At 39.2% G+C, this 26,933-nt stretch overlaps 1 protein-coding gene across 4 annotated transcripts in view; it reads left to right on the forward strand.

The window, feature by feature from the left end:
* The window catches only part of ATXN7 (ataxin 7), a 97,706-nt gene that overhangs the window by 37,691 nt on the left and 33,082 nt on the right, over positions 1 to 26,933 (forward strand). For all 4 annotated transcript variants that reach the window (XM_035106748.2, XM_035106747.2, XM_035106749.2 and 1 more), the window contains one exon: positions 13,949 to 14,053. In XM_035106748.2, the coding sequence (XP_034962639.2) occupies positions 13,949 to 14,053 (105 nt within the window). The remainder of the gene's footprint in view (positions 1 to 13,948; positions 14,054 to 26,933) is intronic.

Below are 26,933 nucleotides of genomic sequence, written 5' to 3' on the forward strand. Positions count from 1 at the left end.
TATATAGACAACTTGAAAGAAGCAAAGAACCAGCAGTCCACCATTTTTAAAAACCTTACTTCTTGCCCTTTGAATCTCTGGTGCTCCTTTGCAAACCTACAAGGAGCAGCCCTGGGCACCCTTTAATAATCCTTCCCCAGCCTGGTGTCCTCCAGATATTTTGAACTACAACTCCCATCAGCCCTAGCAGCACAGCTGAGGCACCAGAGTTGGGAATACACTGTATATTAAAACAAGGAAGTTGCCTACTACTGCAGCTGCTCTACAGTGTTAAGTAGTAATTGTGTGTGCACAAAACAGTTGTTAATACAAACCCATGAAATTTGCACAGAATTAACTATTGGTTTACTGTGGCTTTGTTGTGTTTTCACAGTGGAGTGACAAAATAGCTTTGGTTGTTCAGGATTGGGAAACTAGATCGCTGCTAAAACTTCTAAACCACCCCTCCCCAAATTGGGCATTATTTCAAAGTTACCATCCAGACACAATTCGTACTTTTAAAAGTGTATATGTTGTTCCTGTGTATGTGCTCACATTGTGTCAAGGCACTGGCCTTGATTATGCAGAAGTTGCGTTGGAATGAATTGTGTGTGTGTGTGTTTGTGTGTGTGTGTGTGTGTTTGTGTGTGTGTGTGTGTGTGTGTGTTTGTTTTTTAATGGTCTCCCCCCCCCCCATTTTTAAACAATATTCCTATACGTTCACATCATTTTCAATTTCTACACTTCTGGGATTACTTAGAGCCCTCAAACTTCCCCCTCCCCACCCCTGGTTTCCAATTCCCCCCTATTATTGCATCTACCCGTATATTCCGACGTATAAGACGACTGGGCGTATAAGACGCCCCCAACTTTTCCAGTTAAAATATAGAGTTTGGGATATACTCACCATATAAGAAATACTACCTGGCGTATAAGATGACCCCCGACTTTTGAGAAGATTTTCCTGGGTTAAAAAGTAGTCTTATACGCAGGAATATACAGTAATTACGTTTTTCTAATTCATTTTATCTCCTTTTTTTAACCTTAAATCATATTACATTTTAAGTGTTATCACAATCCTCCTGACGTTTTTAAGTATATACAGTGCTCTTTAAGATATTCTATAATTTTTTTCCACTCTTGACTAAATTTTTTATCATCTTGGTGTCTGATCTTCACGGTCATCTTTGCCATTTTGGCATAGTCCATCATCTTGGTTATCTACTCTTCTTTGGTTGGGACTTTCTCTTCCTTCCACTTCTAGGCGAGTAGCATTCTTGCGGCTGTTGTCACATACGTATAGTCTTTTAAAATATTTTGGTATTTCATCTCCTGTTAACCCTAGTAAAAAAGGCTTCTGTTTTTTTTTGATGAAAGTTATCTTAAACATTTTCTTCAGGAATGAATTGAGTGCTAACTGTGCGATTAATTTCATTTGGCTTACATGGGATATAAAAGAAACACATATCCCTGCAAATAAACATACAGAGCCCTGTGGGAAATATATTAACATTTAGGTTGCCGGGAGCAGCCAGAGGGGGGTGAGCATCCTAGTTATTTTAGTCCTTGTTTAGTGTGGAATCTAAGAGTGTGAGTTGTATTCACTGCTTAAGAATTAATTTCTGCTACATTCACAAGGTGGTCTTAGGAAAGTCCTTGCCTGTCAACCTCAGCTTCCTAACAACAACAACAACAACAACAACAACAACAACAACAACAATAATAATAATAATAATAAAATTGTACCCGGGCAGAGTTGGGCTCAGAGCGGCTAACATCATATAAATAATACAATATGCATAAAACAATCAATCAATTAAAATGCATCCCAAAATTAATTCAAATAAATTAAAATTAAAACTGGACAAATGACAATCCTCGGATTACAACTGAAAGCGGTTAATACACGCCAGGACCAACTGTTTCCACTGATATTATAAGGACCTGTGAGCAGGCTGGAAAACCTCCCTCCTGCTTGTTCTTATACAAAGAGAAAATGAGTCAGACTGAACCCTAACCAAAGGCCCTGGCAGAACAGCTCCGTCTTGCAGGCCCTGTGGAAGGATGTCAAATCTCGCAGGGCCCCGGTCTCTTCTGAGAGAGTGTTCCACCAGGCTCGGGCCATGGCTGAAAAGGCCCTGACTTTAGTCAAGGCCAGTCTAATCTCCCTGGGGCCCGGAATCTTCAGGTGTTGTTATTTACAAACCATAAGGTCCTCCACGAGGCATACCAGGAGAGGCGGTATGATGCCCAGGGTGCAGGGGACTAAACTGCCTTGCTAGGTTGTTGTAAGGATTATCTGAATAATATACATGCAGTACTGCAGTTTTTATGCAGTAAACTGTCAGGACCATAATGTGGCTATACTTGGAATACTGTGCACAGTTATTTTATCGCTTCTCAATTTTTTTAAAAAATGTACAGCTTTAAAATTTGCTAAAAAGGGGCAACCAAAATTATTAGGGAATGGAACTTTCTAGGTTAGTAGAAAGTTGAATATTGTGGCATGGGGAATGATCATAGCTTAGATATCCTATGAATGTTTTTATCCCTCTCAAAATGCTAGAACTATGTATCCAGTGAAAATGGCTAGTGATTTAGGACTACAATGATTAATTAATTTGTGGAATTCTCTGTCACAACATGTGATGACCACTAGGTTAGAAGATTTTCAAAGGGGGATTTGATACATTCATGATTGGCTACATAGTCACATGTGGTGTGTGGGAAGACCGCTTGCTTGAATGAATGGGTCCTTCATTGTGCTCATGTTCATTGGGTGTATAATTTTACAGAAGTTTGTACATATGTCTGAGCTCTGGCCAGGGAACTGTCCCTGATGCTACAGTGCATGTAGGAAACTGGGTTTTTAAGAAGCTTTAGTGCACATAATTGCTTTCACAACAAATTCCACTTCGGCCAACTAAATAATTTTCAGAGGCGTTTAAATGGGTCTTTAAAACAGTTTGCCTACTATTAATTATTTTTTAATTTATTGTAGTTTTTGCTGGCCAAATTTCTCTAGTTTTATTGAGGAAATATTGTGCAGAGCTTTGTTCTCATCCTAACTAATGTATCCTATGTCCACTGCAGTCTCCTTATCAGCTTTGTTAACTTTGAAAGCGGATTGACTTCTCACGGTGGTTGATTACTATGATTTTCATAGTTTGTTATAATTCATGTCAAAGTTAAATTAGTAGGCCCTGATCTATGCTTCACCTTGTCAGTTTCTAGCATAACTGGACTATACCTGACATTTCTTTGATTATAACTAATTTGGAGACTTAAACTTATTTATTTTAATTGTGGAATATCTGTTTACATTTTTCATGTCCTGTGGAGTTTAGTTTCTCTTGTGGTATTGGAATACTCATTGATTATGGCAATCATATTCTCTCAAAAGTGCCCAGCCTTTTTTACCTTCTTTGCTTTTCCTAAATGATTTTCCAGTTTGCTTTTTAAAAAATAATTGAACAGTAAAAAAAGAAAGAAAAAGAGAGAGCATTGAACCAACCTGCAAGCAAAAAAGTAGTAGACATAACTTTTTCTTTTCTTTTTTCTTTAAAAATCTTTTGGCTGTTTGGTGACTTATGTTTTCTTGTTTTGTCTATTCTTAATATCACCATATGATTATTATTTTTAGCATCCCTGGTGCCTTAGTAGTTTGAACCAATTCTTAAATATTAGACTTTTTCACCCTGCTGTGAGCATCTTGAGACTAGATTGTTACAGTTCTGTAATTTATAAAAACGTATTGCAGTTTCCTTTTTATGAGAAACAATATTGGGAAATTAAAATTGGTGCACAGTGAATCATTTTTGCGGCTGGACGTTTAGAGCACCATTGCTCCATAAGATAGACTTGTTTGCTTACCAGTACAGATAAGATATTATTGTTGTATTGGCCAAAACTAGATTGGGTCTCGCCCACTCTAATTACAGTGGCCCAATTTGGATGTTCTGGTAAACATAAACATGGATGTTCAGCATAAGATCAAGCTGCAGCTTCACCTGTGGTGCTACTGCAGGGAGGATTTCGGCAGCTTTCACTTTCTATTTTAACAGATTAATTTGACAGATTTTTCTGAACTGGGGAAAGATGTTTCCTTTCAGTAAAATCATGCTGATGTGGCCTCGGTGCAGTACAAACAGCTGGTGGGTTTGTAAGTTTTCATTTAAATGATATAACAGATTATATATCTTTCATATTTTCAACCTTACCTTTAACATTTGTTTACATTAAAAAGATAAATGTGTAAAAGGTCTTCAGCTATGTTAATACTACTTTCCTTGAAATCACATTCTGATTAGAAACAGGATGGTCCATCCAGTGTCACTTTGTAGCTAGCATGTTTTCCACTTCAGCTAGAAAGTGTTGGCAGTGTATTTTGGTGCTGCTCTGACATGGGTCAGAAGCATTGCAAGGTATTGCGTTCTTTCATTAGAGTAGAGGGTACCCAGGGGAGGTTGCTAAAAATAGCAGCAAGTGAAGAATTAAAGGCAGGGTCTAAACACTCACATGTATTTTCAAAATATATGTATAGTTAAGTGTCAATAAGTGATTCCTGTTTGGCAACACTGCTCACAAAATTGGACCTTGGAACCTCTAGGTCAGAATTATTTTTTTTCTGCCTTCCTATCATTTTCCAACACAATCATCACATTTGCAGGAGGAAAAGAGGGGGTTTCCTAAAGCTCTGATTCCAGAAGATAACATATTGTTTCATAGTTTTTAAGAGATTGGAACATGACTTGGAACACTTGGAGTTACCAGGACTCTAGCTCACTCTAGCCTGCTGGACAGCTTTGCTGTCATGTCAGGAGCTGCTTAAATAATTATTATTATTTAATTAATTGCCTAACAAGTAGCATGAAGAAACCAATTCCCACCCATCCAACATAGAATAAGTCAATCAGTTGTATATTGGCATCTTCCAGCTGCATGCAGATGGTGAAATTTTCTTCAACATTTCGGGTTCACATACCATATTAAACTGCTAATAGTTGTCTACTCCATGAGCATCCAGCGGTCCAAAGGTTAAATGTGACCTTTTTAACAGGCAGGTCAGTCTTTCACTTTACTCTGCTTTGCACTTGAAATTCTTAGAAAAGGATCTGATCTAAACACAAAGCGTGCAGCCTCTTACTTAGATTTGCTTGTCACAAATTAACGAGAACAAAGCTAGTCCTTGAACAAGAACGAACGAACAGAGTGTCCAATTGGCAGAGGGTAGCAGGGTAGAGATGGTGACCTGAAACAGCTGGGATGCTGGCAGAATTCTGCATAGATGCAAATAATGCTATCCAAATGTGTAATAACAGCATGACTTCAGTCAAAGCGTTCAGTTAATGGCTTGAAGTATTTCACCTGCGGAACAGATTATTTTTGTACAGTAGTAATACTGATGCTGCAGTCTAGAGCCACATTTTAAACCTGAAAAACACAAGGAATTCCTGCTCAAGTGGCATTGCTTTTCATTACGATATCCAGCACTGCTCACCTAAAGCTGTCCTCTCTGTTGAAGTGAATGGAAAACTCCTTTTAGATTTTCATGTATATATTGCAGCCCAATGATCACAAGGAATCGTAGGGTGTAGACAGGGGTCAGCAAACTTTTCCACTGTCCCTCAGACCTTGTGGGGGGCCGGACTATATTTTTTTGGGGAAAGAAAGAACGAATTCCTATGCCCCACAAATAACCCAGAGATGCATTTTAAATAAAAGGACACATTCTACTCATGTAAAAACACGCTGATTCCCGGACCGTCCGCGGGCCAGATTTAGAAGGTGATTGGGCCAGATTTGGCCCCCGGGCCTTAGTTTGCCTACCCATGCTGTAGAACTTATAAATTAAAGGCTTTTGCGGATGATGTGGCCCTAACAATGTAATGTAAACCCTAATGTAGAACAACCTAATGTAAGCATTCCCAAGGTTTTAGATGAAATTGAAAAGTTTGGAGAAGTGGCAGGTTTTAAAATAAATGTAGAAAAGACAAATAATCAAGAGAATTAACATGGATAGACAATGGGCTACATACAGAGATCTCTTGGAATTTACAGGGAGTGAACCTCGATTGAAACCAATGGAAGAAGTAAGGAGCCAAATTACACATTGGTTACAGTATCATCAAATATATGAAATGTTTAAATTAGATTTTTAAAAAATGGGCTTCCAGATCAAAGCTCACAGTTTGAAAGAGAATTATTATGGAATAAGGATAAATTGTCAAAAATGTATAACTTTTTATTAGAATGCGAACCAAAAGACAAGTTAGTTAAAGCTTCAGTGACACACTGGGCAATGGATATAGGGCATAACATAGACCTAAAGCTCTGGGAGAAATTCTGGAGGAATGATTTGAAATTTACTGCATGTAATACTTTGAAAGAGACTTGTATGAAAATGATGGATAGATGGCATTTAACAGCGAGTTGGTTGGTCAAGATGTACAAAGTTGGATCAGATCTGTGCTGGTAATGCAGAGAAATGGAAGGAAGAGACCGCCCTATACCCAGAGGTCTCAGGGTGGTTAAAAAGGTTAAAGGCTATGAGGAAATGACCTACAATGACTTTAAAAAATATTTAAAACAACTTTCCCAAAAAAACCTGAGGCCTATTTGTTAGGAATACTTAAGTATGAAGTTCCCAGTTGTGAGAAAAAAATATTTATGTACACAACACAGCAGCTTGAATTTTGCTAGCCCGAATATGGAGAGTGAGGAAGATTGGGAATTTAAGATGATAGAATTTGTAGAAGCAGTAGGTTTAACCTATAGAATAAGAGAGCAAGAAGAATCTTTATTCAAAGAGGAGTGGAATATTTAGAATATAATTGCTGGTAGCATTTAGATAAATTCAACAGCATGGTAAATATTTGAAGGATGTTAAATGGAGAAATGATTAGATTGGCTATAGTAAAATATGCAGGAATGATAGGTAAGTAAAATGAACCATGAAAAGGGAAGGAGGGAAGTCAGTTATGTAAAATGTTTATTTTGAGATGTATAAACTGAAAAAAATAATTAAAATGTTATTTAAAATGTTAACAACAAATCGCATGTTAACAACAAATCACACAAGTAGAAGAAGAGGAGTTTGGATTTGATATCTCGCTTTATCACTACCCGAAGGAGTCTCAAAGCGACTAACATTCTCCTCTCCCTTCCTCCCCCACAACAAACACTCTGTGCGGTGAGTGGGGCTGAGAGACTTCAGAGAAGTGTGTCTAGCCCAAGTCACCCAGCAGCTGCATGTGGAGGAGCGGAGACGTGAACCCTGTTCCCCAGATTACGAGTCTATTGCTCTTAACCACTATACCACACTGTTTTCCATAATGGCCTGGTTCACACATAATGCTAAACAATGTTTTTATTAAACTATAGTGTATTAATCGTGGACTATGGTTCACATTGCTAATATCATTTGTGTATTGTCCTGCTATTTTGTGTGGATTTGAATTATTTTAACATGTTGCATTTTGAATGGGCGCACATAAAGTTATATACAGTGCAGATAATAAGGAATGCTTTCTGGGACTCCTTAAGAACCTGTCCCAAAGTATCCAGCTTCATGGGACTAAGGCTTGGCAAACAATTTTGAAATGAGAGGCACCTGAAATGTTGCCTTGTGTGACAGTTTGATAGGACTAGCCAGACAAGTTTGACTGCAGTGATTATTGTTAGAAGGAAAAAACACCCTGTAGGCTGTACTACAGTTTGTGCAGACATGAGCTGAAAACGTGTGACGTAAGACAAAAGTGCTTGTAAACAGTATGGTCCAAATTGCATGGAATATATGCAAGTATATATGCAGACATTGCTTTCTAGCATATGCCAGATCCAAACTGGAAACCATTTGAAATTATTTTGATTGGAATGTTTGTAAAAGTTTCAAACACGCATATACTATTTATATTGTGTTGGCATCCAGCTGTCTTGGGGGACAGTGGATTGTGCCTCCGGAGTGAGGTCAAACTGCTGGAGAATCTCAGCACCTGATGTGGCTGCAGAGACCGGTAACTTGTAACTACTGCCTCCAGTGTTCTTTTTGCTGCAATAAAAGCACCAAAGTGACTTCCCTGGGAGTGCAAGCTTGGGCAGTGTGTATGGAGGTTCTGGGCTGCCCAGATGACAAGACTGCCCAGATGACAAGACCACACTGATATGGTCCAAAGGAAAGCAGAGCAGTACATTTGGCACCAGCTTGGCTGCAGGAGTTACTGGAAGGAGGCTTACAAAACTCCATCCTACTGTCTTGGCGATTCCACTCCAGGCAGGAGGGAGGGAGGGAGGGAGGGAGGGAGGGAGGGAGGGAGGGAGGGAGGGAGGGAGGGAGGGAGGGAGAGAGAGAGAGAGAGAGAGAGAGAGAGAGAGAGAGAGAGAGAGAGAGAGATTGAGATTGAATTACTGTAATTACTGAAAAGTTACTGATTTTACATGCTTGGAGAACAGTGGTGGAAATCATCATAACACTAAGCATTGATTCTTGCCTGATGGAAAGATCTCCCATTTTCTCTCCTTAAACAAAATATCTGAAGAAATGTGTGCATGCACACGAAAGCTCATACCAATGACAAACTTAGTTGGTCTCTAAGGTGCTAAAGGAAGGAATTTTTCTATTTTATTTTTACCATATTTTGTTTCGACGGCAGACCAACACGGTTTACCTACCAGTAACTACAAAAATAAAGTTACATATAAAAATGTTACATTAGTATAAAGTTACACACACACACCAATATCAATTAATTTTTTTCTGACACACCCTCCCTCTAAGTCTCGTTCTCACCCAGGGTTCAAATAAACAAACAAACAAATTATCTCTATTCCAGCTGCTAAGTTTAACTCATACTGGGTTCATCTATCATGTTACTAATCACTGTTTTGAAACAATGCATTTCTAAAAGTGGATTTTTTTTCTATAGAGAAATAGTATGAAATATTTTCTATACCACACAACTGATTCTAGAGCTCCCTACATTCTCCTTTTAGATACGTGACTTCTCATTACTTCTGGCTTTAATATAGTGATTAACATAATTGCTGCATTCTGTTTTATTTCATTTTAACTAATTTTTATGGATTTAAATATCGTGTTTGTATAATCTTCTGTACCAGCATTGCCTTCTGAATTTCAGAAAGGTAACTGATCAACATGATAAAACATGTATGCTAACTCATGAGATCTGCTTTCTTTTATATTACATATTTTTTTGAAGTCTTGGTATTCTTGTGTTACTTATCATACATGAGTTATCGTATTGATCAGTTGTCTTCTTGGACATACCATTTGCAGTAGGATACTTTCTCTTCCTGAGACAATTGGTCAGACAAATATGCTGAATGTTTTATTGGAATTCTGAAAGTATATAATACTCAGCCTTTTAAAATGTGAATTCTAGAGTAGCAATGCATTGCAGCAGTCTAGAATTCTTTTTTTAAACTGTCCTTATATGAAAGACGACGGTTTATGTAACATCATTAATCTGTAAACTAGCTGAATAGTTTTGTTGTTTGTTTGAATATAAGTTTATTTCTTCCTACCTTTTGTGGTATAGAGAAGGATTCTTCATCATTATCTTAGAAGTCTATCTGGTATAATTAGCAGATGTAATTGATTGACAGCAGTTTCAACAGGTTTCCTAAACACTTTGACACTCAGTTTTGGGGGTGCTCAAGAGCACTTGCCTGACCAGTGCTAAAAACAAACATCACTCTGAAAAGTGAAGCTGGGGCTGGCTGACTTGGTGATGGATGGTGGAGGTAATGGAACCTTGCACCCCAACACCAAAACAAGCCCAAGCCTTCACTTTCAGCTGTCAAAAGAAAGGGGCTGGGCCTGTCCATTTGGGTGCTAGGCTCCCTAGAGTGTCTGTCTCTATCTCCAAATTTGGAGTTAAAGAGCAGTGGTTGCACACAGGCCCACTGGCTTGATGGATCCCTGTTACTGTGGCTCTTTGGATATATGCAGTAATCCTAATTGGAAATCTACTAATTTCTCAATTACTGTATTCCTCTTGTCTCCCAGGAAATATATTTATGCAGTGCCGATGGCACAGGGGTGTATGACAGCATGTTTTGGATTATGCCCCTAGGTACCATAAAGGCTTTATCTAGTTTTAGACTGGTGTGTTTTAATATATGGCAGCTAATGCGTATTGTTATTTAGGAAATGTATGAATTGTATAGTGGGAAATGTGACTTCTAGTACCGTATTTTTTTCTTGATTTCAATCCATCCTAAATTTTAGAGTAAAACTCAGGAGACATCATGCCCCATGTTTAACCTACTAGCTATAAAGTAAAGGACCCCTGACAGTTAAGTCCAGTCGCGAACGACTTTGGGGTTGCGGTACTCATCTCAATTTACTGGTCAAGGGAGCCGACGTTTGTCCGCAGACAGTTTTTTCAGGTCATGTGGCCAGCATGACTAAGCCACTTCTGGTGAAACCAGAGCAGTGCACGGAAACAGCATTTACCTTCCCGCTGGAGTGGTACCTATTTATCTACTTGCACTTTGACGTGCTTTCGAACTGCTAGGTTGGCAGGAGCTGGGACCGAGCAATGGGAGCTCACCCCATTGCGGGGATTTGAACCGCCAACCTTCCGATCGGCAAGCCCTAGGCTCAGTGGTTTAGACCACAGCGCCATGAAATTCACTTCCTGTAGAGACTTGCCTAAACTGCTTTCATTCCAGATTTTAGATAGCAGGAAACAGATTTTCTAGGCTGGCATTTAGAATGTTTGTTCACTGCTGAACTTTTTGTTCTTATATAATGTAATTGTCTTGGTATTTGTATTGGTTGGTAACATAAATTGTTGAAAGCAAAGGTGTTATGGGGGGATTTATATACCATACCTTATTATTTTAGGATAGTTTACAATACATCCCCACCCCCCAAGCCAGCACAAACCGCCTTTTGTACAGCAATATAAAAAGTTGGTATTCAGATTAAAAGTGATTTGAAAGTGAAATAAGGCCTGGTTTGGACATAAGCAAAAATCTCACCTCCACCCTTGCCCAGCCCCTTCTCTTCTGCACATACTGCAACTGAAGACTTCTTATGGATTAGTTACCCATAGTTTACCTTTACATCAAAAACAGGGGAAACTGTGGTTCAGAGCAAATCAGGATTTGGTGGGAGGCAGGGAACAGAATACACATTAGTAACAAAAAAGATAGAGAGAAGGGAAATAAAGGAAAAAGTAGAGGGAGGCTAGTTTTTGAAGGCCAGAAAAAATGATCTGTGGGTATTTAATATCTAGCCTGAAATAGTCAGTGTTCTTTCTTGAATAGCAATTGGTGGCTCTTTGGCCAGTGGTTGGGGCCTTTCCCTCTGTTAAGCTTTCTAGTGGGTTTGCCACCCCCAAATGACATGCAGTGTGTGTGTGTGTGTGTGTGTGTGTGTGTGTGTGTTGTGTGTTGTGTGTTGTGTGTGTGTGTGTAGGAGGTGTATTTGCCTGAAATTGGGCAGAGGGATTTTACTCCATTGGGAGCTCTGCTGACACAAGATCCCTCCGCTCAGTTTCAGAGAACTCTGCCTTCCCACAGCAACCCTATATGACACAGACTCCACTGTTTGGAGGAGTGTCACTCTGGACAGAGTTTTTGGTTGGTTCGGGGGGGGGGGCTGTGGGGACCGGAGGAGGGAAAGATAGCAGTCACTTGCATAGATTGCAAAGCACTCATGCAACCATTAGATGCTACCCAAGAAATTTACCATTTGCTGCTTTTCTTGGTATTGCAAATTTTGGCCACCAGACAAAGGAGCCCATAATCTCATTTAGGACTCCAGGATTAAGCTCCCACAAGGGACATAAAGCATTGATTTTCAGGTGTTGGATTGGGACCCACAGGTTCACAGCCTAATCCAAGGTGGGTTGCAACCATAGCACTACCACCATACAAATATGTAGGGGGGAAAGGGGGGGGGGCGTCTTGAAATTCATGTTTGAGTTAAAGGTTGGTCCCATGGCTGAAAGGGTTGAGATTAATGGTATAAAAAATTCATAAACTGATGTGCTCAAATAATTTCATTGCTTACAGTAAGTCACAAAGGTTAAAATTTGATTCTGAGTGCTATGGAGGCTAGCATAATACATTTTAGCAACCCAGGAAGCCGCCTGATACACCTTTCCAAAATAGTTTCAATACTTGAGATTGGAAATGTCAAGTTGAAGTGCAACTTTGTTTTAAATCAGAATTAAAAATTAAATTTTAAGAATCAAGGCAAGTGATTTTCATGTTGTTTACTGTTAAACTATGCTATACTTGTAAACAAGCAGTTTCCATGGTATTCCAACACCATTCCAAGAGTTTTTTAAATAACCAGGCAATAAATTTTCAGAATGGCAACCCATTCATAAGATCTTGTTCTCTACATGAATGTAGTAGCGGGGTGGACACGGTCCACTTGGTTGAGGCATTGTGACTGATCTGGCTATGAACCTTTGCTCAAGTATTCAGTTGCAGATTCCTTGCATCAATAAGTGATATGCTGTGAGTGAGAAAATAGTTTTCTACCTCCAAAAGAGATATGCTTGGAGGTCCAGACTCGTTGACTGTGTGTTTTGTTTGTTCTTTCTCCATACAATGGTAGTTATAAATGTCATTCTGCCACGGAATGTACTTTATGATGTTCTGTAGAAAAGCTAAGCTGTTGTTACAAAACTGATAATGATTGGCCCTTACTGCATAGGCTGTCTTGCAAACTGAAGAAATATGATTTAGCTGTCCATATATCTTAAAACGGTTTTTAATTGCTGAGTACAGCCTGCTATCCAGATTAAAATGATATTGATTGGTATATTTAGTGCCAGGGCAGCCTGTGCTTTGAATTTATATGATTCAAATATACCGGTAACTGGAAACCATGGTTTCCTGCCTCAGGCTTAGGCTCAGTCTCACCCCTTTCATCTTTGTACCTGCAAGGAAGAAGCAAGGAACGTTCAAACTCTACTTTGTGAGAGCAAACCAGCTTCAGAGCCTGGTTTCAGATCCTGGCTTGTTCAGTAATCAACAGCTTCCCCAAGTTCATACACTGTGGCAAACTGCTGTTACTGGCATCTGTTTGTCTCTAGAGAGCAATGGAATGTACTTCTGGGGGTGAAGTCAAACCACTGTGTTAGCAGCACTGAAGTTACTTTCCCAGGACGCAAGCAAACAGTGGCTTGTTTAAATGCCGGGACTTTTGATCTTCTTGCAGGTATGAAAGTGGGGATGAGCCCACTAGTTCATTAACATAGCAGGAAGCCATTTTGAAGGTGATTTTCTAGCATATTACCTCTGTTTGTTGTCAGGGAGATAATAAAGAAACACTATTCCAATTTAGAAGTCTATTATAATAGTAGCCTACATGTAAGGTTTATTATTTTGTCCAAATGTCATCGTACAGCCAGATTTTCTGCTCAGTTTTTTCACTCCCTTTTGTAAGTGTTTTCTAGATCTGTGGTACCAGATGGCTGGGATATAATATCCTATTAAATAGAACTATTTGATACATAACGCTGTCTAGTTAAAGCTATGCCTTTAAAATGTATGCAGTCTGATCCTATGCATGTTTGCTACGAAATTTTTGCTAGCAGTTAAATTCCTATGCCTTTGAGTAATGCCTTAGAAATGTTTAATAACTTTTCTCAACCTGTGTGCAATTTACTAAAAAAGAAAAAAGAAAGAATATGTGCTCTTTCTAGTTTCTAATGCTTTTCTTAAAGTAGTATAAACTCAGTTCTATATTCAAGTACCTATAGATAATGACTGTCAATAAGCTATTTTTGTATTCACTCTGAAGTAGATATGTTGCAATACTTAATTCCATAACTATTGAGTATTCATTTCTCCACTCCCACGTGTAGCTTTTGAAACTCCGTCTGTTATTCACCTACAGCGACATTACATGGTTATTTTATATAAATTCTTGTACCACCATTTTGAATACTTGTGAGACATACCCTTTGTCTTTTTATTTTAGATATGCCAATATTTGGCCTATGCCCAGCTCATGATGATTTCTATTTGGTGATGTGTAACCACTGTAATCAGGTCGTAAAACCACAGGCATTTCAATCACATTATGGTAAGTACTGAACCATTTTTTAATCATTAGGGTGAGGTAAAATCAGGATTAAGCCTGGCAATTTTAGATTATCCTTCTTTGTGATCTTTACAGCCGATGTTGCACATGGCATTATGTAAATATTGTACAAATATGAATTGTGCATATGATTGCACTTTCATGTTAAATTTTTAAAAAAGGCATAGCAAAAAAATTTATAGCCCATGTTTTATTTTATACTTTTTGAAATATTGTTTATTAGGTTTGCAAATGTTTCTTAAACACTCAGAGATTTGAACAGCATTATAAATAAGGAAAACAGAAGAAAAAGATTCAGAAGAAAAAGAGTTGAGTTGATGCTATCTTGCATACAGAACCTAGAGTTTACTCTTATATAGCTTTTACACATACTTGTGAAGACTAGAAATGTTCTTCTTTACATTAGTTACTTTTGGGGGTATGTGAATTGGCCTTAAAGGTGAGCATATATTACCTCCATTAAGACCTCTTTCCTGCTGTAAAATAAGGAGAATCTAGGCTGTTTCATTTGAAACCAGTTATACAATTCCAACAATGATGCAACAATTCAGAAAATGCTAAACTTGAACATGTTAGAAGCAGAGCATATGTGTTTGGATGTTTTAATTTGTTGGAAGCTACCCAGAGTGGCTGGGGCAACCCTGTTAGATGAGTGGCTCCCCATGATAGTTCATATATATTGCAGTATAGAGTGTTTTGATACTAGATATAGTTGTAGTGAATCTTACGTGAGTTCTGATTTGATGTGTTGGTATTAACATATTATTTATGGTGAAGAAATAAAATGTTGTCCGTAGGGCTGATAAACACTCAGGATTGCATCTAATTTAAGTCCCATGCAGAGTAGACCCACTGAAATTAATTGAGTTGTTACCTTTTGGAAGTAGAACAAAGCCAACTGTTTACATTTAAAATAATGTTTAAAAAGAAAATATTGAAATTTATTGGGGCAAGCAAAAGCACATGGAGCCACTAATGAAAATCTCTATCAAAAAAAGCGCAGCAAAGGTGGGTTTTGTAGGCTTGATGCCATATGCTACTACCAGCAAATGGGTTGAAGATAAAGTAAAGAGAGTGGCACCAGAATTATATTATGGAAGTGGGGTTGTACTACAAATACTGTAGTACAAAGATAATCTTTCCCTGATCCTAATTGCCTCTCATGAAACCCATTTTAAAAGTGTGGTGAAAATTTCCTCCACAAGTGGCTCCTTGACAACTCCTTTTGTCTCTTTGTTGACAAACTAATTTACAGGAAGTTCAATAGACTTCTGTTTCAGTATATCTGAAGAAGTGTGCATGCACATGAAAGCTCATACCAGAACAAACTTAGTTGGTCTATAAGGTGCTACTGGACAATTTTTTATTTTTTTATTTTTATTGTAAATATATAATTAGTATTACTTTAAGGCTGGTTTCAGTAAAGTATTTAAAAATACAATCCAGAAATATTGCCATCTGTAAATGTATAATGGCATTTCAATTTTTTAATAGACATTCACTAATTAAAATAAAGTACCAGTATGAGTAGGGACCCAGGTGGCGCTGTGGTTAAACCACTGAGCCTAGGGCTTGCTGAACAGAAGGTCGGCGGTTCGAATCCCTGTGACGGGGTGAGCTCCCGTTGCTTGGTCCCAGCTCCTGCCAACCTAGCAGTTCGAAAGCATGTCAAAGTGCAAGTAGATAAATAGGAACCGCTACAGCGGGAAGGTAAACGGCGTTTCCGTGTGCTGCTCTGGTTTGCCAGAATCGGCTTTGTCATGCTGACCACATGACCTGGAAGCTATACGCCGGCTCCCTCGGCCAATAATGCGAGATGAGCGCACAACCCCAGAGTCGGTCACGACTGGACCTAATGGTCAGGGGTCCCTTTACCTTTACCTTTACCAGTATGAGTAGGGAGGCCCTGCAAAACAATAATGGAATCATAGAATTGTAGAGGTAGAAGGGACTCCGAGAGTCATCTAGTCCAACTCTACAATGCAGAATTCCTGTCAATGGCCATCCTTAGGTAGCCTCAAACCACCAGCTTTCCGGTTAACAGCCAGACTCACTGACCCATTGTGCCACCTGAGGATTGAGTCAGCTTTTGTTGGTATTATTTGAAAGAAGTGAGGTGGTAGTTAACTGATTGTTTTGAAAGCTTTTAAGTGTATTTTAATATGTGTGCAACATTTTTGAAAGAGAGAATTTTAATGAAATATAATTTATATCCATGAGAGACCAAGGCAGGTTTATAACCATTAATGAAAATGGCAAAGTTCTTGGAACTGTCAAGTGTTATAAAATGTTATAAAAAACAATCAAGTTTTATGAGACATGGGAGGGAGGAAATGTTAGAATGCCTACAAATATTTAAAATGATAGTTTTGTGGGATTTTGTAACTATAGATAGTTCTTTCGACATTATGGAAAACTACAGTTAAGCTTCCTTAGCCATGTTCTAGCATGGTGAGATGCTTGAATTGAGCCAAAAAGGGGGGGGGGCTTGATAAAAAGAATAGTTAATTTTTTTGGTATGTGCTTTATAGTCACTATTCCCCGACTTCTTCCTCCTTTCTGTAGAATGGGGTTAAGAGTGACATATACAGAAATATTTTGAGGATATGTTTTGTATACCAACTGAATGTTATTCTTCAGATGTCAAACCTATGTATCGTTTCCTCCCCATCTTTTTCCACTAGGCTACCTTGCAGTATATTGTGTTTTCATACAGTCCATGTTGAGTGTTTATTGTGTGTTCACTCTAGTTACAGTAGACTGAAGTCTTATGATCATGATTTTTGTCTGCTTATTAGTGAAGCTGATTACAGAAACTAGTATTGTTGATTGTTGTTGTTGTTTAGTCGTTTAGTCGTGTCCGACTCTTCGTGACCCCATGGACCAGAGCACGCCAGGCACTCCTGTCTTGCACTGCCTCCCGCAGTTTGGTCAAACTCATGTTCGTAGCTTCGAGAACACTGTCCAACCATCTTGTCCTCTGTCGTCCCCTTCTCCTAGTGCCCTCAATCTTTCCCAACATCAGGGTCTTTTCCAAGGATTCTTCTCTTCTCATGAGGTGGCCAAAGTATTGGAGCCTCAGCTTCACGATCTGTCCTTCCAGGGAGCACTCAGGGCTGATTTCCTTAAGAATGGATAGGTTTGATCTTCTTGCAGTCCATGGGACTCTCAAGAGTATTGTTGATATTGGTTCTAAAAAGTGATGAACAAATGTTGAAACCTGGCTTGAAGAGGAAATTGCAAAATTGCTGTTTATTGGAAGCTAATTTTGGAGCCATTATTAGAGTTAAAAACACAGCTGTTTTCATGCTTTAAATTATTCAGAGTGGTTTTAATTTTGCGTTTGTATAGTGTAACACGCTCTGGAATCTTATGGTGAAGGGCGGGTAAGAAATCCTATTGCTAATATTAATACTCTGTTGACCATAGGATCCAGCAAATTTACTTGCTTACAAACATTTATATTAGATCACCTGCCTTAAATGTCCCTGTTAGTCATATATGGCCTAAAGGGAAAAACAACAACCAACTTCTTGAAACCTTCCCTACCTTGTCACCTAGAAACATTTCTTAACAAAGCACAGGTGATCAGGCAAGGGAGTATTTTTCAAAGTCAGATTTTTGATAAGAGTTTTCTGGCTTTAAATTAGTATTCGACACAGTATGGTCTTGATGCAATTGTGCTATAATCCCTTTAATCTTCTCTGTTACCTGTTTTGCTTTACAATGTTGGTTTGTCAGAAGGATGAAGTACTCATTGCATATTATATTCTTAACTGAAAGCAAGCAGATTAGTCCACAAACCACTGGTATCAAAGAACGGACAGTTCAGTAGGATTAAACTTGACTTAACATGCCAATTCATTTGTGACCCCTAGGGTGCTGTTAGGGTGTGTCAATACATATGATAGCCTTATTCTAGGTTGCAGTGGAATCTGAGAAGTTAAAGACAGTACTGTATTGCAGACAGATGCAATTAAATATTATGTTGCAGCAGTATACATTATCTACCTATAGACCTATGAACGTCAGCTGCACTCTGTTACTTCTTCTGAAGCACAGTCTGTCGCCTTGAAGGCTTGGATAGCTAGGTATAGTTTGGGTAATCACATAATCATAGGCTTGTGTGATTTGAGAGTGGGAGGAGAGGGTTGTTCTGTTGGTAAGTGATCATGTTTGCTTCTCCCTGCTTTTGGGGTTTTTCCCTCAAGGTGGCAGATTGATGTTTTCCAACATTTCTTATTATGCAGACATAATACATAATACCTTTGAAAAATGCACATTTCCTCCCTTAGATGAGCTTTGCAGTTTGTCTCTGTGATCAGTCTGTACCACATGTTGTCCTGTGGAAGCTGGGGCTGTACATTGACGAATTGTCTCTGATGAGCAGTGTTGGAGAGAAGTGTTTCTGTCTTGATGGCAGAGGTCAGTACATGGATGGGTGAAGGGCAGGGGCACATAGTTTGACTTAAAACTCAGGTCTGTAGCATATAGTTTTGGAGGGAGGTGATCTTGATATTGGGAACGGGACACTGACCGGCAAAGTCATTCTTCCATACCTCCAGTGATGTAGTTTTTGTACTTGCAAGCTGTGCACGACTTTGCAGAAGTGCAAGTGCACCTACTGTGTCCTTTGCATGGCACTGCATTGTAAGGACATTTCACTGTGATCCTATTACACTACTATGCTCCTTAACAGCAAGTGGAGCTGCATAGAGTCACTTTTACCTGCTTCTTATACCTCATATTGCAGTTATGGTTAAAAAGCAAAACAAAACCACCTTCTCAAAAGCTTGTTGGGCTTTATGTGGCACCCAGAACTCTAAGTCCTCCATCTGTTGTCATCCAATTGCCAAAATAAAATCTGTACTGCCTCTGTTTCTTCACAAAAAGGACCCTCAGCCTATCAAGCTAGTGCCAGAAAGGCACATGTAGTGGCTGACTACCAAAAGGCCTGAGATAATTATACAGTTAGGAAATTACCATTAGAAGCTTCGGTCGGTTGCATATAAATACTTCTCCATTCCTCAAACAGTAGTTCACTAACTCTGAATACCAGCAGCTGGATATTAATCTTCAGTTCTAGTAATGGCTGATTTAATTTCTTCTTGGCAAGGCTGTATGAAATGCTATAGCTCGTACAAGGAACACTCTGGCATGTCCCCAGAAGCATTTTGCACTTCAAGTTTAGCATTGGATTTGTCTCAGTAAAGACACTTCAACCAATTACTTGCTTATTTTAAAACAGCGTATCATTTAATAAAGTATCTCCACTTAGATAGCCATTCCAATAAAATAAACAAACAAGGGATGTGAGGGGAGGCTTGAAAGTATACACTTGGCACTTATTAACCTGAAGCTAGAAACACTCTTAACAAGTCTAAGCAACAAGGTTGGCTACAGTCACAAATGCTACCACGTTATTCAATAAAAAGCGGCAATACATACTTGAATTCTAATATGATGCCCTATATTACATATACAGTAGTTTATATGCTGTTGAGTTGTCATAAGCATAAAATTTTCTTTTAAGGTACTGATGACTCTGGAGAGAACTTTCTACTTGCTATTTGCATGAAATAAAACGATATTTTTAAGTTGCATAATCTGCAAAGAAGTACTGTATGTGCCAAAACACCAAACATAAAATAGGTTCGGTACACACTGTTCTCTTCTTGACTTAACATTTATTAGTATAAATTGTGTTTCTCTTTAATATGCTAAAGCGAGTACATAAACTGCAGAAATTGGTGTGTCTGCACTCCCACAGGAGGGGGAATGATACTTTCTCACTTTCAAAGTGCTCCACAAAAGTGAGGCTATTTCCCATGCTTTTCTGAGCAAGGAGCTGGGAGAGAGGGATTGACCAGAATCTTTTGCTGATGTTTAGTGTTCTATATGCAAATTAAAAGCTGTACTTGAATTTATTGGAGTATCAGTAAATATTTTGAGATGTGAAACTCAATAACACACATTCCTTACCTGGTTTAAGTTTCTTTAATAAAAAAAAGTAAGGCACTGAAAATTGTTATACTAATTTTTGCACATTCTTGCATTTATAAATATGCTTGCTTCCAAGGGAGGGCCGGTTAACAGTTTAAAGGATTGGGTAAGAATAGACCCAGGTGGCGCTGTGGTTAAACCACTGAGCCTAGGGCTTGCTGATCAGAAGGTCGGCGGTTCAAATCCCTGTGACGGGGTGAGCTCCCGTTGCTTGGTCCCAGCTCCTGCCAACCTAGCAGTTCGAAAGCACGTCAAAATGCAAGTAGATAAATAGGAACCGCTACAGCGGGAAGGTAAACGGCGTTTCCATGTGCTGCTCTGGTTCGCCAGAAGCGGCTTTGTCATGCTGGCCACATGACCTGGAAGGTATACGCCGGCTCCCTCGGCCAATAATGCGAGATGAGCGCCGCAACCCCAGAGTCGGTCACGACTGGACCTAATGGTCAGGGGTCCCTTTACCTTTACCTTTTAAGAATAGAACTGTTTGGATGCACGAGATAAACTTTTTAGCTGCACAATCATGCTTTATTCATCAGGCATATAATGTAGGTTTCATATTTAACATGACTAAAATGCACTGAACCGCCCACATCACTGTTAGGTGTATTTGAGCCTGGCTGCAGAAGACAGTCACTTTGTAAGTCCTGCTTTTCAGAAGTTTTTGTTATTTCTGCAAAGTTTGCTATCCATGCAAACCAGCTTGCAGAGGTGGCCCGTGAGAAGACAGTTGGCATAAAAACTGGCTTCAAGCCCAGAGTTTTTGTATGCATAGTATGGTGAAATTATAATTTCAGACATTAAGAAACAATAAATAAATGAGCTGAACAGAGCAGCGAGATTCTAAAGATTTACTTTCAAGCTAATGTTTGCCTGAAGTAAGACAGTTTTAGGAATCTCATCCTAGAAGAGAGAACTTCTAGCCTAGTCCTGCATCCATTGTCAGTATTTGTCAGATAGATATTTCTTGGTTTAGAATCCCTTCAGTGTTTTTCCAACATGCATGTGCTTGCTGTATTTATTTCCTTTATCTTGACAGCGGCCCTACATGCTTGTCATGAAACTTCCTGTTATCAGATGTGGAGCTGACGATGAGATAGAGGAAACAGATGGCCATTTGGCCACACAGCTATATCGGATGTGTGGTAAAATTTAAGCGTTAACCTCACTTGATAGTATGATCTAGACCAGTGTTTCCCAACCTTGGGTCTCCAGCTGTTTTCGGACTACAATTCCCATCATCCCTGACCACTGGTCTTGCTAACTAGGGATGATGGGAGTTGTAGTCCAAAAATAGTTGAAGACCCAAGGTTGGGAAACACTGATCTAGACAACTGGCTTATTGGATGCAAAACCTTTTTCCATCCCAGGTGTTTGCCTACTGGTTCCTGCTAGTAAAGGCTTTTTTGTTCAATGTCTTTATTAGTCCTTTTCTATAAAAGCAACTTAATGTATTAAAAGCGGCCTCCAATTTTTTTAAAAGTATTGTATTGCAACAAGGGCCATTTCTTGTTCATTTTGGGGTAGGGAAATCCTGGAAGGAACACCAAAGACATTTTTGCTAACTAAGTATATATCCTCTGAAGGACGCAGGTGACTCTGTGGGTTAAACCACAGAGCCTAGGGCTTGCTGATCAGAAGGTCGGCGGTTCGAATCCCTGCGACGGGGTGAACTCCTGTTGCTCAGTCCCAGCTCCTGCCAACCTAGCAGTTCGAAAGCACGTCAAAGTGCAAGTAGATAAATAGGTACCGCTCCAAGAAGCGGCTTTGTCATGCTGGCCACATGACCTGGAAGCTGTACGCGGCCAATAAAGCGAGATGAGCGCCGCAACCCCAGAGTCAGTCACGACTGGACCTAATGGTCAGGGGTCACTTTGCCTTTACCTATATATCCTCTGAAGACCATATATAGAACCTTCTTACCAGCTCCTGAAACTCATGGATCCAGCATCCCCCTTTCTTCTGAACCCTTCTTGCCCTTTGTCTCCCAGATCCTTCTTTCAGTAGCTAACCATCTTCTGATGGAGTTCTGTGATGTTTCGCATCTGTGCATGTTGTTGTTCTATTCCCCTAGATCCTACCTGGCTGCTGCTTTTCATTCTCCTGTTTTGAGACTCAGGCTATCCACCTTTATTAGCCATGTTAGGTTTTGGCACTGCAATAGTCCTGTCAACTGTAAAGAATTAGAGATCATCATATAATCATTATATGATTATAATGTTTTATTTGCTTCTCCCCCACCACACACACAATTTGATTGCATCATATGCTGTATTGCTGGCAGCATAATATATAGGCATGCACCTATGGAACTATGAGAAGGCGTCATTAGGGTGTTACGTTTCTGGCACTCCTTACAGTTTATGGTTTGCTTGATTTCTAGCTGCCAAAGCTAAGAGGCGCAAAAACATACTACTGTTATTTCGCAATCTGCCTTGATTTACATAAATTGATTGTATGTATCTTAGAAGTCCTATTCTTAGGGGAAGGAAGAATACTTAAAATATGCAATATACATATTTACATTCTGATGTGCTTTTTAAGCATCTGATACTGTGTTGTTATAAGGGAGAGGAGCAAGGAATCCATTTCAGTTTCAACAAAATTACTCATTTTGTTTGCACTAAACCCAAATCCTTGAGTTTTTAAATAAACTTGTTTCATCTGGCTGCCTTTCAACAGAGCTGCATTCCTAATGTTGGCAATGGCATGAAAACCAAAGGTTAAAGTCTTCATCTTTGAATAAGAATTGCAAAATAAAGCTCATAATATCAATTGGATTTCTGCATTAGTGGTTAAACTGTTTCCTTTGATTTTTGCCTCAGAAATGAGACTTACATGCCTTGAGTTTTAATCTCTCAAGTGTGAGCAGTTTGTGCTAGGCAGCAGCTAAGGGCAGACAGGTGGGTTCATAGAGATCCAGGCAATATTATGATATCAGCCCAGCTGGGATTGAAGCCCAGTGAGTCAGGCAGCAGAGTGCATAGAAAAAACTCAAACCTAATCCAGACTACAGCTCCAAACAAAGGTAGATACTGTGCAGAGGAGCGAGAAATCAAGCGACCCAAGGTGAAATTGTACCTATGCAGTGTCATCGCACCCAATCCCATTCTCTCACAGACAGGCATCAAGGAATGGCACTGGCTTTTTGCCCACGATGCGCTGGTTCCAAGTTGCAACCAAAACATGTGGGCTTTCGTATGTGAGCATTTGTTGTGCTCTGGTGTCTGATATATTTCCAGTTGTTGTGTATTTATTTCCATATCTAATAATGTAGCAAGACTGGGCAGAGGACCCATCAGAATCTACTTGTAGATCTGAGTGTAAATGGCAAGCATTCCTGACTCCCAACTGTTTAATCATGGCAGCAACAAAATGACTCTGCCACCGCCCTGTCCTAAATTATACTCCACAAATGAAGAAAGGTTCGAGTAGCCAGGAATTATTTTTTGTTTGGAAGAACTGTGAACTCAGTTCAGTTCTGCTATTTACAGGATTCTGAGTCCAGGAATTTGTTTTATTCCTAATTATGCGCCAGACTATACTGGAATTATCTTTGGCATAGAACTGAGCAGTTAGATATATCTCAAAGGAGGTTCCGGTTTCCGCCTGCAGGAATGGCGGACCTGTTTTCCATCCCTCTGACCTTCGTAAGGAATTTGGCGGTTGCTAGGGGAGTAAATGGCAACCCCCTACCCTCTCCGGGGGTTACGGAGAGGGGCCGCTGGCCCGCGATGCCCCCAGACCCACTCCGACTGTTTATGGAGTGGGGGGAGCTTGGGCTGAAGCACTTACGAGGGCCAGGACTCCCGGACGCTAATCTGCATGGCGGGGATTTCCATGATTAAAGAAGATAATTAGGCTTAAATCTATGGACATACTTCAGAAGGAGGGGCAGAAGCGCTGTTTACTGCCGAGAAATCTATGCTGCTGAGGGTGAGGAGTTAAAGGCTGTATTTCATCTGGAAGAAGGATTGATGGGGACGGAGCGATAAGGGAAGCGAGTCTTTCTTTTTTATTTTTTTTCATATGAGTTACTTCGTACCTTCCCAGACGTGATGTCCTGGCTTGTTTGGAGTGAAAGAGAAGCAAAAGACTGTGTGAGTTGAACTTTATAAACTGTTGTTATTGAGTATATTTTTTGAAGATGAGGAGTTGCTGACGAGAAAAGCCCCCCTCTAGTTGGATGGGAGGAGTGCCTGGACGCGTTCGGAGGATTTATGAGTTGTGACGCACTTTGAATTGGAGCAGCGACCTGAAGCTAAGTTCAGCTATAGGGCAAGGAGATCCATTAATTTACCAAGAGTCTATGCATGGTGTGAGGTCTGGTTCTTCTGCCTGGAAAAGCTGTAAATTTTATAAAGATCGTTAATCTATGAGAGAAAACGAAAGTGATTTGAGTTTTTTTAAGATGGCGCTGCTTCGTGTTGAGAGTCGACGCAATAGGGACGCTCCAGACCAAGAAGATTTATGGGGAGGCTCGACTGATTAACTCACACAGGAGAAAGAACATTTGTGAAACTTTGTTTGACATTTATCTCAGCAGCTGGGAAATAATCGGTTGAAAGAGGAAAACATCTATGTGACTGTAAGGGAAAGATCTGGATTATTATGAACTCGGAGAGACGATTTGAACTTTAGAAAAAAGACGGCAGTGGACGGTTGCGAGGAATCCCCAATTTCTTGAAGCATGGGAACCCAAAAAAATTTTTTAGATGATTTGGCATAACATTCGGTTTGATTGATATATATGTGTATAATTTGAAATAATGAATGTGATATAATTGGTTTTAATTGGAAAATTAATAAAAAATATATTTTTTTAAAAAATAGATATATCTCAAAGGATTAGAGCAAGCTGTAAATTCAGAAGTTTCCAACTGAATTACTGAAAAATACACCATTCATTAATATAATAGGAACATATTTGCAAAAAAATAAAATTGTCAGCTCTGAAGAACTGGAAGTACTTCTCGAAGTTCAATCAGCAGCTGCTGGACACCGTCTTCCTCTATTTCCTACATGCCCTGATTGCACTTGGCTTCATAAGAGATAAACTTTGTTTAGGGCAAGTACTGGAAGGGACAAGGAGCTGTGATGCAAGGATGACTTATTTAGTTTATTAGCTGCTGCATGCAGCCAGAGCCTGTCCACTGTGGCTCTGCACTGTGCTTCTGGGTCCTAGAGAGTGCCTCTTCTCTCTTCTTTGCTAATGCTGCAGATGGCAGCTGAAAACTGCCATTTAGTGCTCCTTCTGCTAATGTCAGGTTGCCAGCTGACCATAGTTACCCCTCACAATGGCTGTTACTGCAACTGTTGAAAACTGAAAAGAGGAGAAAAGGGCCATACCTTCCTTCCTTATTTATTTATTTATTTTTGCATCCTGCCCTTCCTTCCAGTGGAGCCCAGGGCAGCAAACAGCAGAATGATGTTAAAAGTTCCTGCTGCTGCACATTCTTTGACCTACGATGACAGTAAAAGGTAGAAAAATAATTTGCATCCATTAATATCTGAATTAGTTCAGTTTAGACTCCTACGTTATGCTAGAGCTCAAATGCAACAGCACCACAAAATCACATCCTTTCTGTTCTCATTAGGTTTAAAAGGAGCATTCTGTTGGAGCCATAAGAAGGCTTTTTTCATGCCTAATTTCAAAAAGTTCTTTTTTTAAAAAAAAAATATTTATTGATTTTATACAACATACAAAGAAAACACAAAAAACAGAAACAACAATACAAATTACAAACACAACAAATAATAAAGAAAATATAACAAAACATTCATAATTTCTAACATTGTTGACTTCCTCCAATCCCTTCTAACTGTGTTTCATTATATTACATCCTTAGTACTTTCTATGTCTTAATTCTAATCTTTATCTTTTCATTAATTATCTTAATACTTATATAATGACAACACTTTACTAAATCTTATTATATCATAATAACTCAACTAATCCAAAAAGTTCCTGGGGGGTGCCTCTGTGCATGCTTCTTCCCACCCCCTTCTGTCTATCCTTCCCAGTACACTAGTCAGTTGAGCAGTTCCCCTTTAAAACGTTTAATGAGAGTTTGGTTTGGTGAGGAGGAAAATGCTGTGGAAATGTATTCACTTTCAGTTGCCCTTCATTCACGTGTGTTTGTGTCTGTACTTAAAAAGAAAGTGTCATATTTCTGAGTAAGATAGATGACATGTCGGTGAGCCCCTCGTCCTGTTATGCAATTCCCAGTAAACACAGTCTCTTTAGAACTGGGCTCTGGGTAATATTTGCTGGATCTGAAATCTTAGTTAGAAGGTGATAAGGTATCCTTAGGGGCCTTGTGAACTCATGAGTCATGACTGAGGATCTGGGCCACAGAACATTCCATTTCTATATTGGTGTCAAAAAGTATTCTCAGCTATTCAGGGTGTCTGCTGTTTGTTATGTCATCTATAGTGCCTGAAATTTCTGCATCACATTTTTCCATTCTTAATAACAAATACTCCTTTCTCGCTGCTAAAATGTAAGCTTACATCCAAGGCAGTGACAGTTCGGTTCCACTTTAAAGCATGCTAGGAATGTTGATTAACTCTTTTATCTACTCATTTATGATCAAGCTAATGATAGTGTCTGACAACAGCCAGGTATTAAACTTTGAAATAAATACCTTTTGCAACCATACCAGAGCCAACAAAAGTAAAGATACAATAACCTTATGCCTAAAGAAAGAACATGAATATTATTTTATGGCACTAACCTATTGAAATTAATGTATTTGCATACTCTAATATATATTGATTTCCACAATTTAAAATATACTAAAAAGAGGTTGAATCCAGACTTGCTCTCTAAAATTCTTCTAGTACTAGAGGAAGATGACAG

This window comes from Zootoca vivipara, chromosome 2 (assembly GCF_963506605.1).
Source record: "Zootoca vivipara chromosome 2, rZooViv1.1, whole genome shotgun sequence".
Taxonomy (NCBI): Eukaryota; Metazoa; Chordata; class Lepidosauria; order Squamata; family Lacertidae; genus Zootoca; species Zootoca vivipara.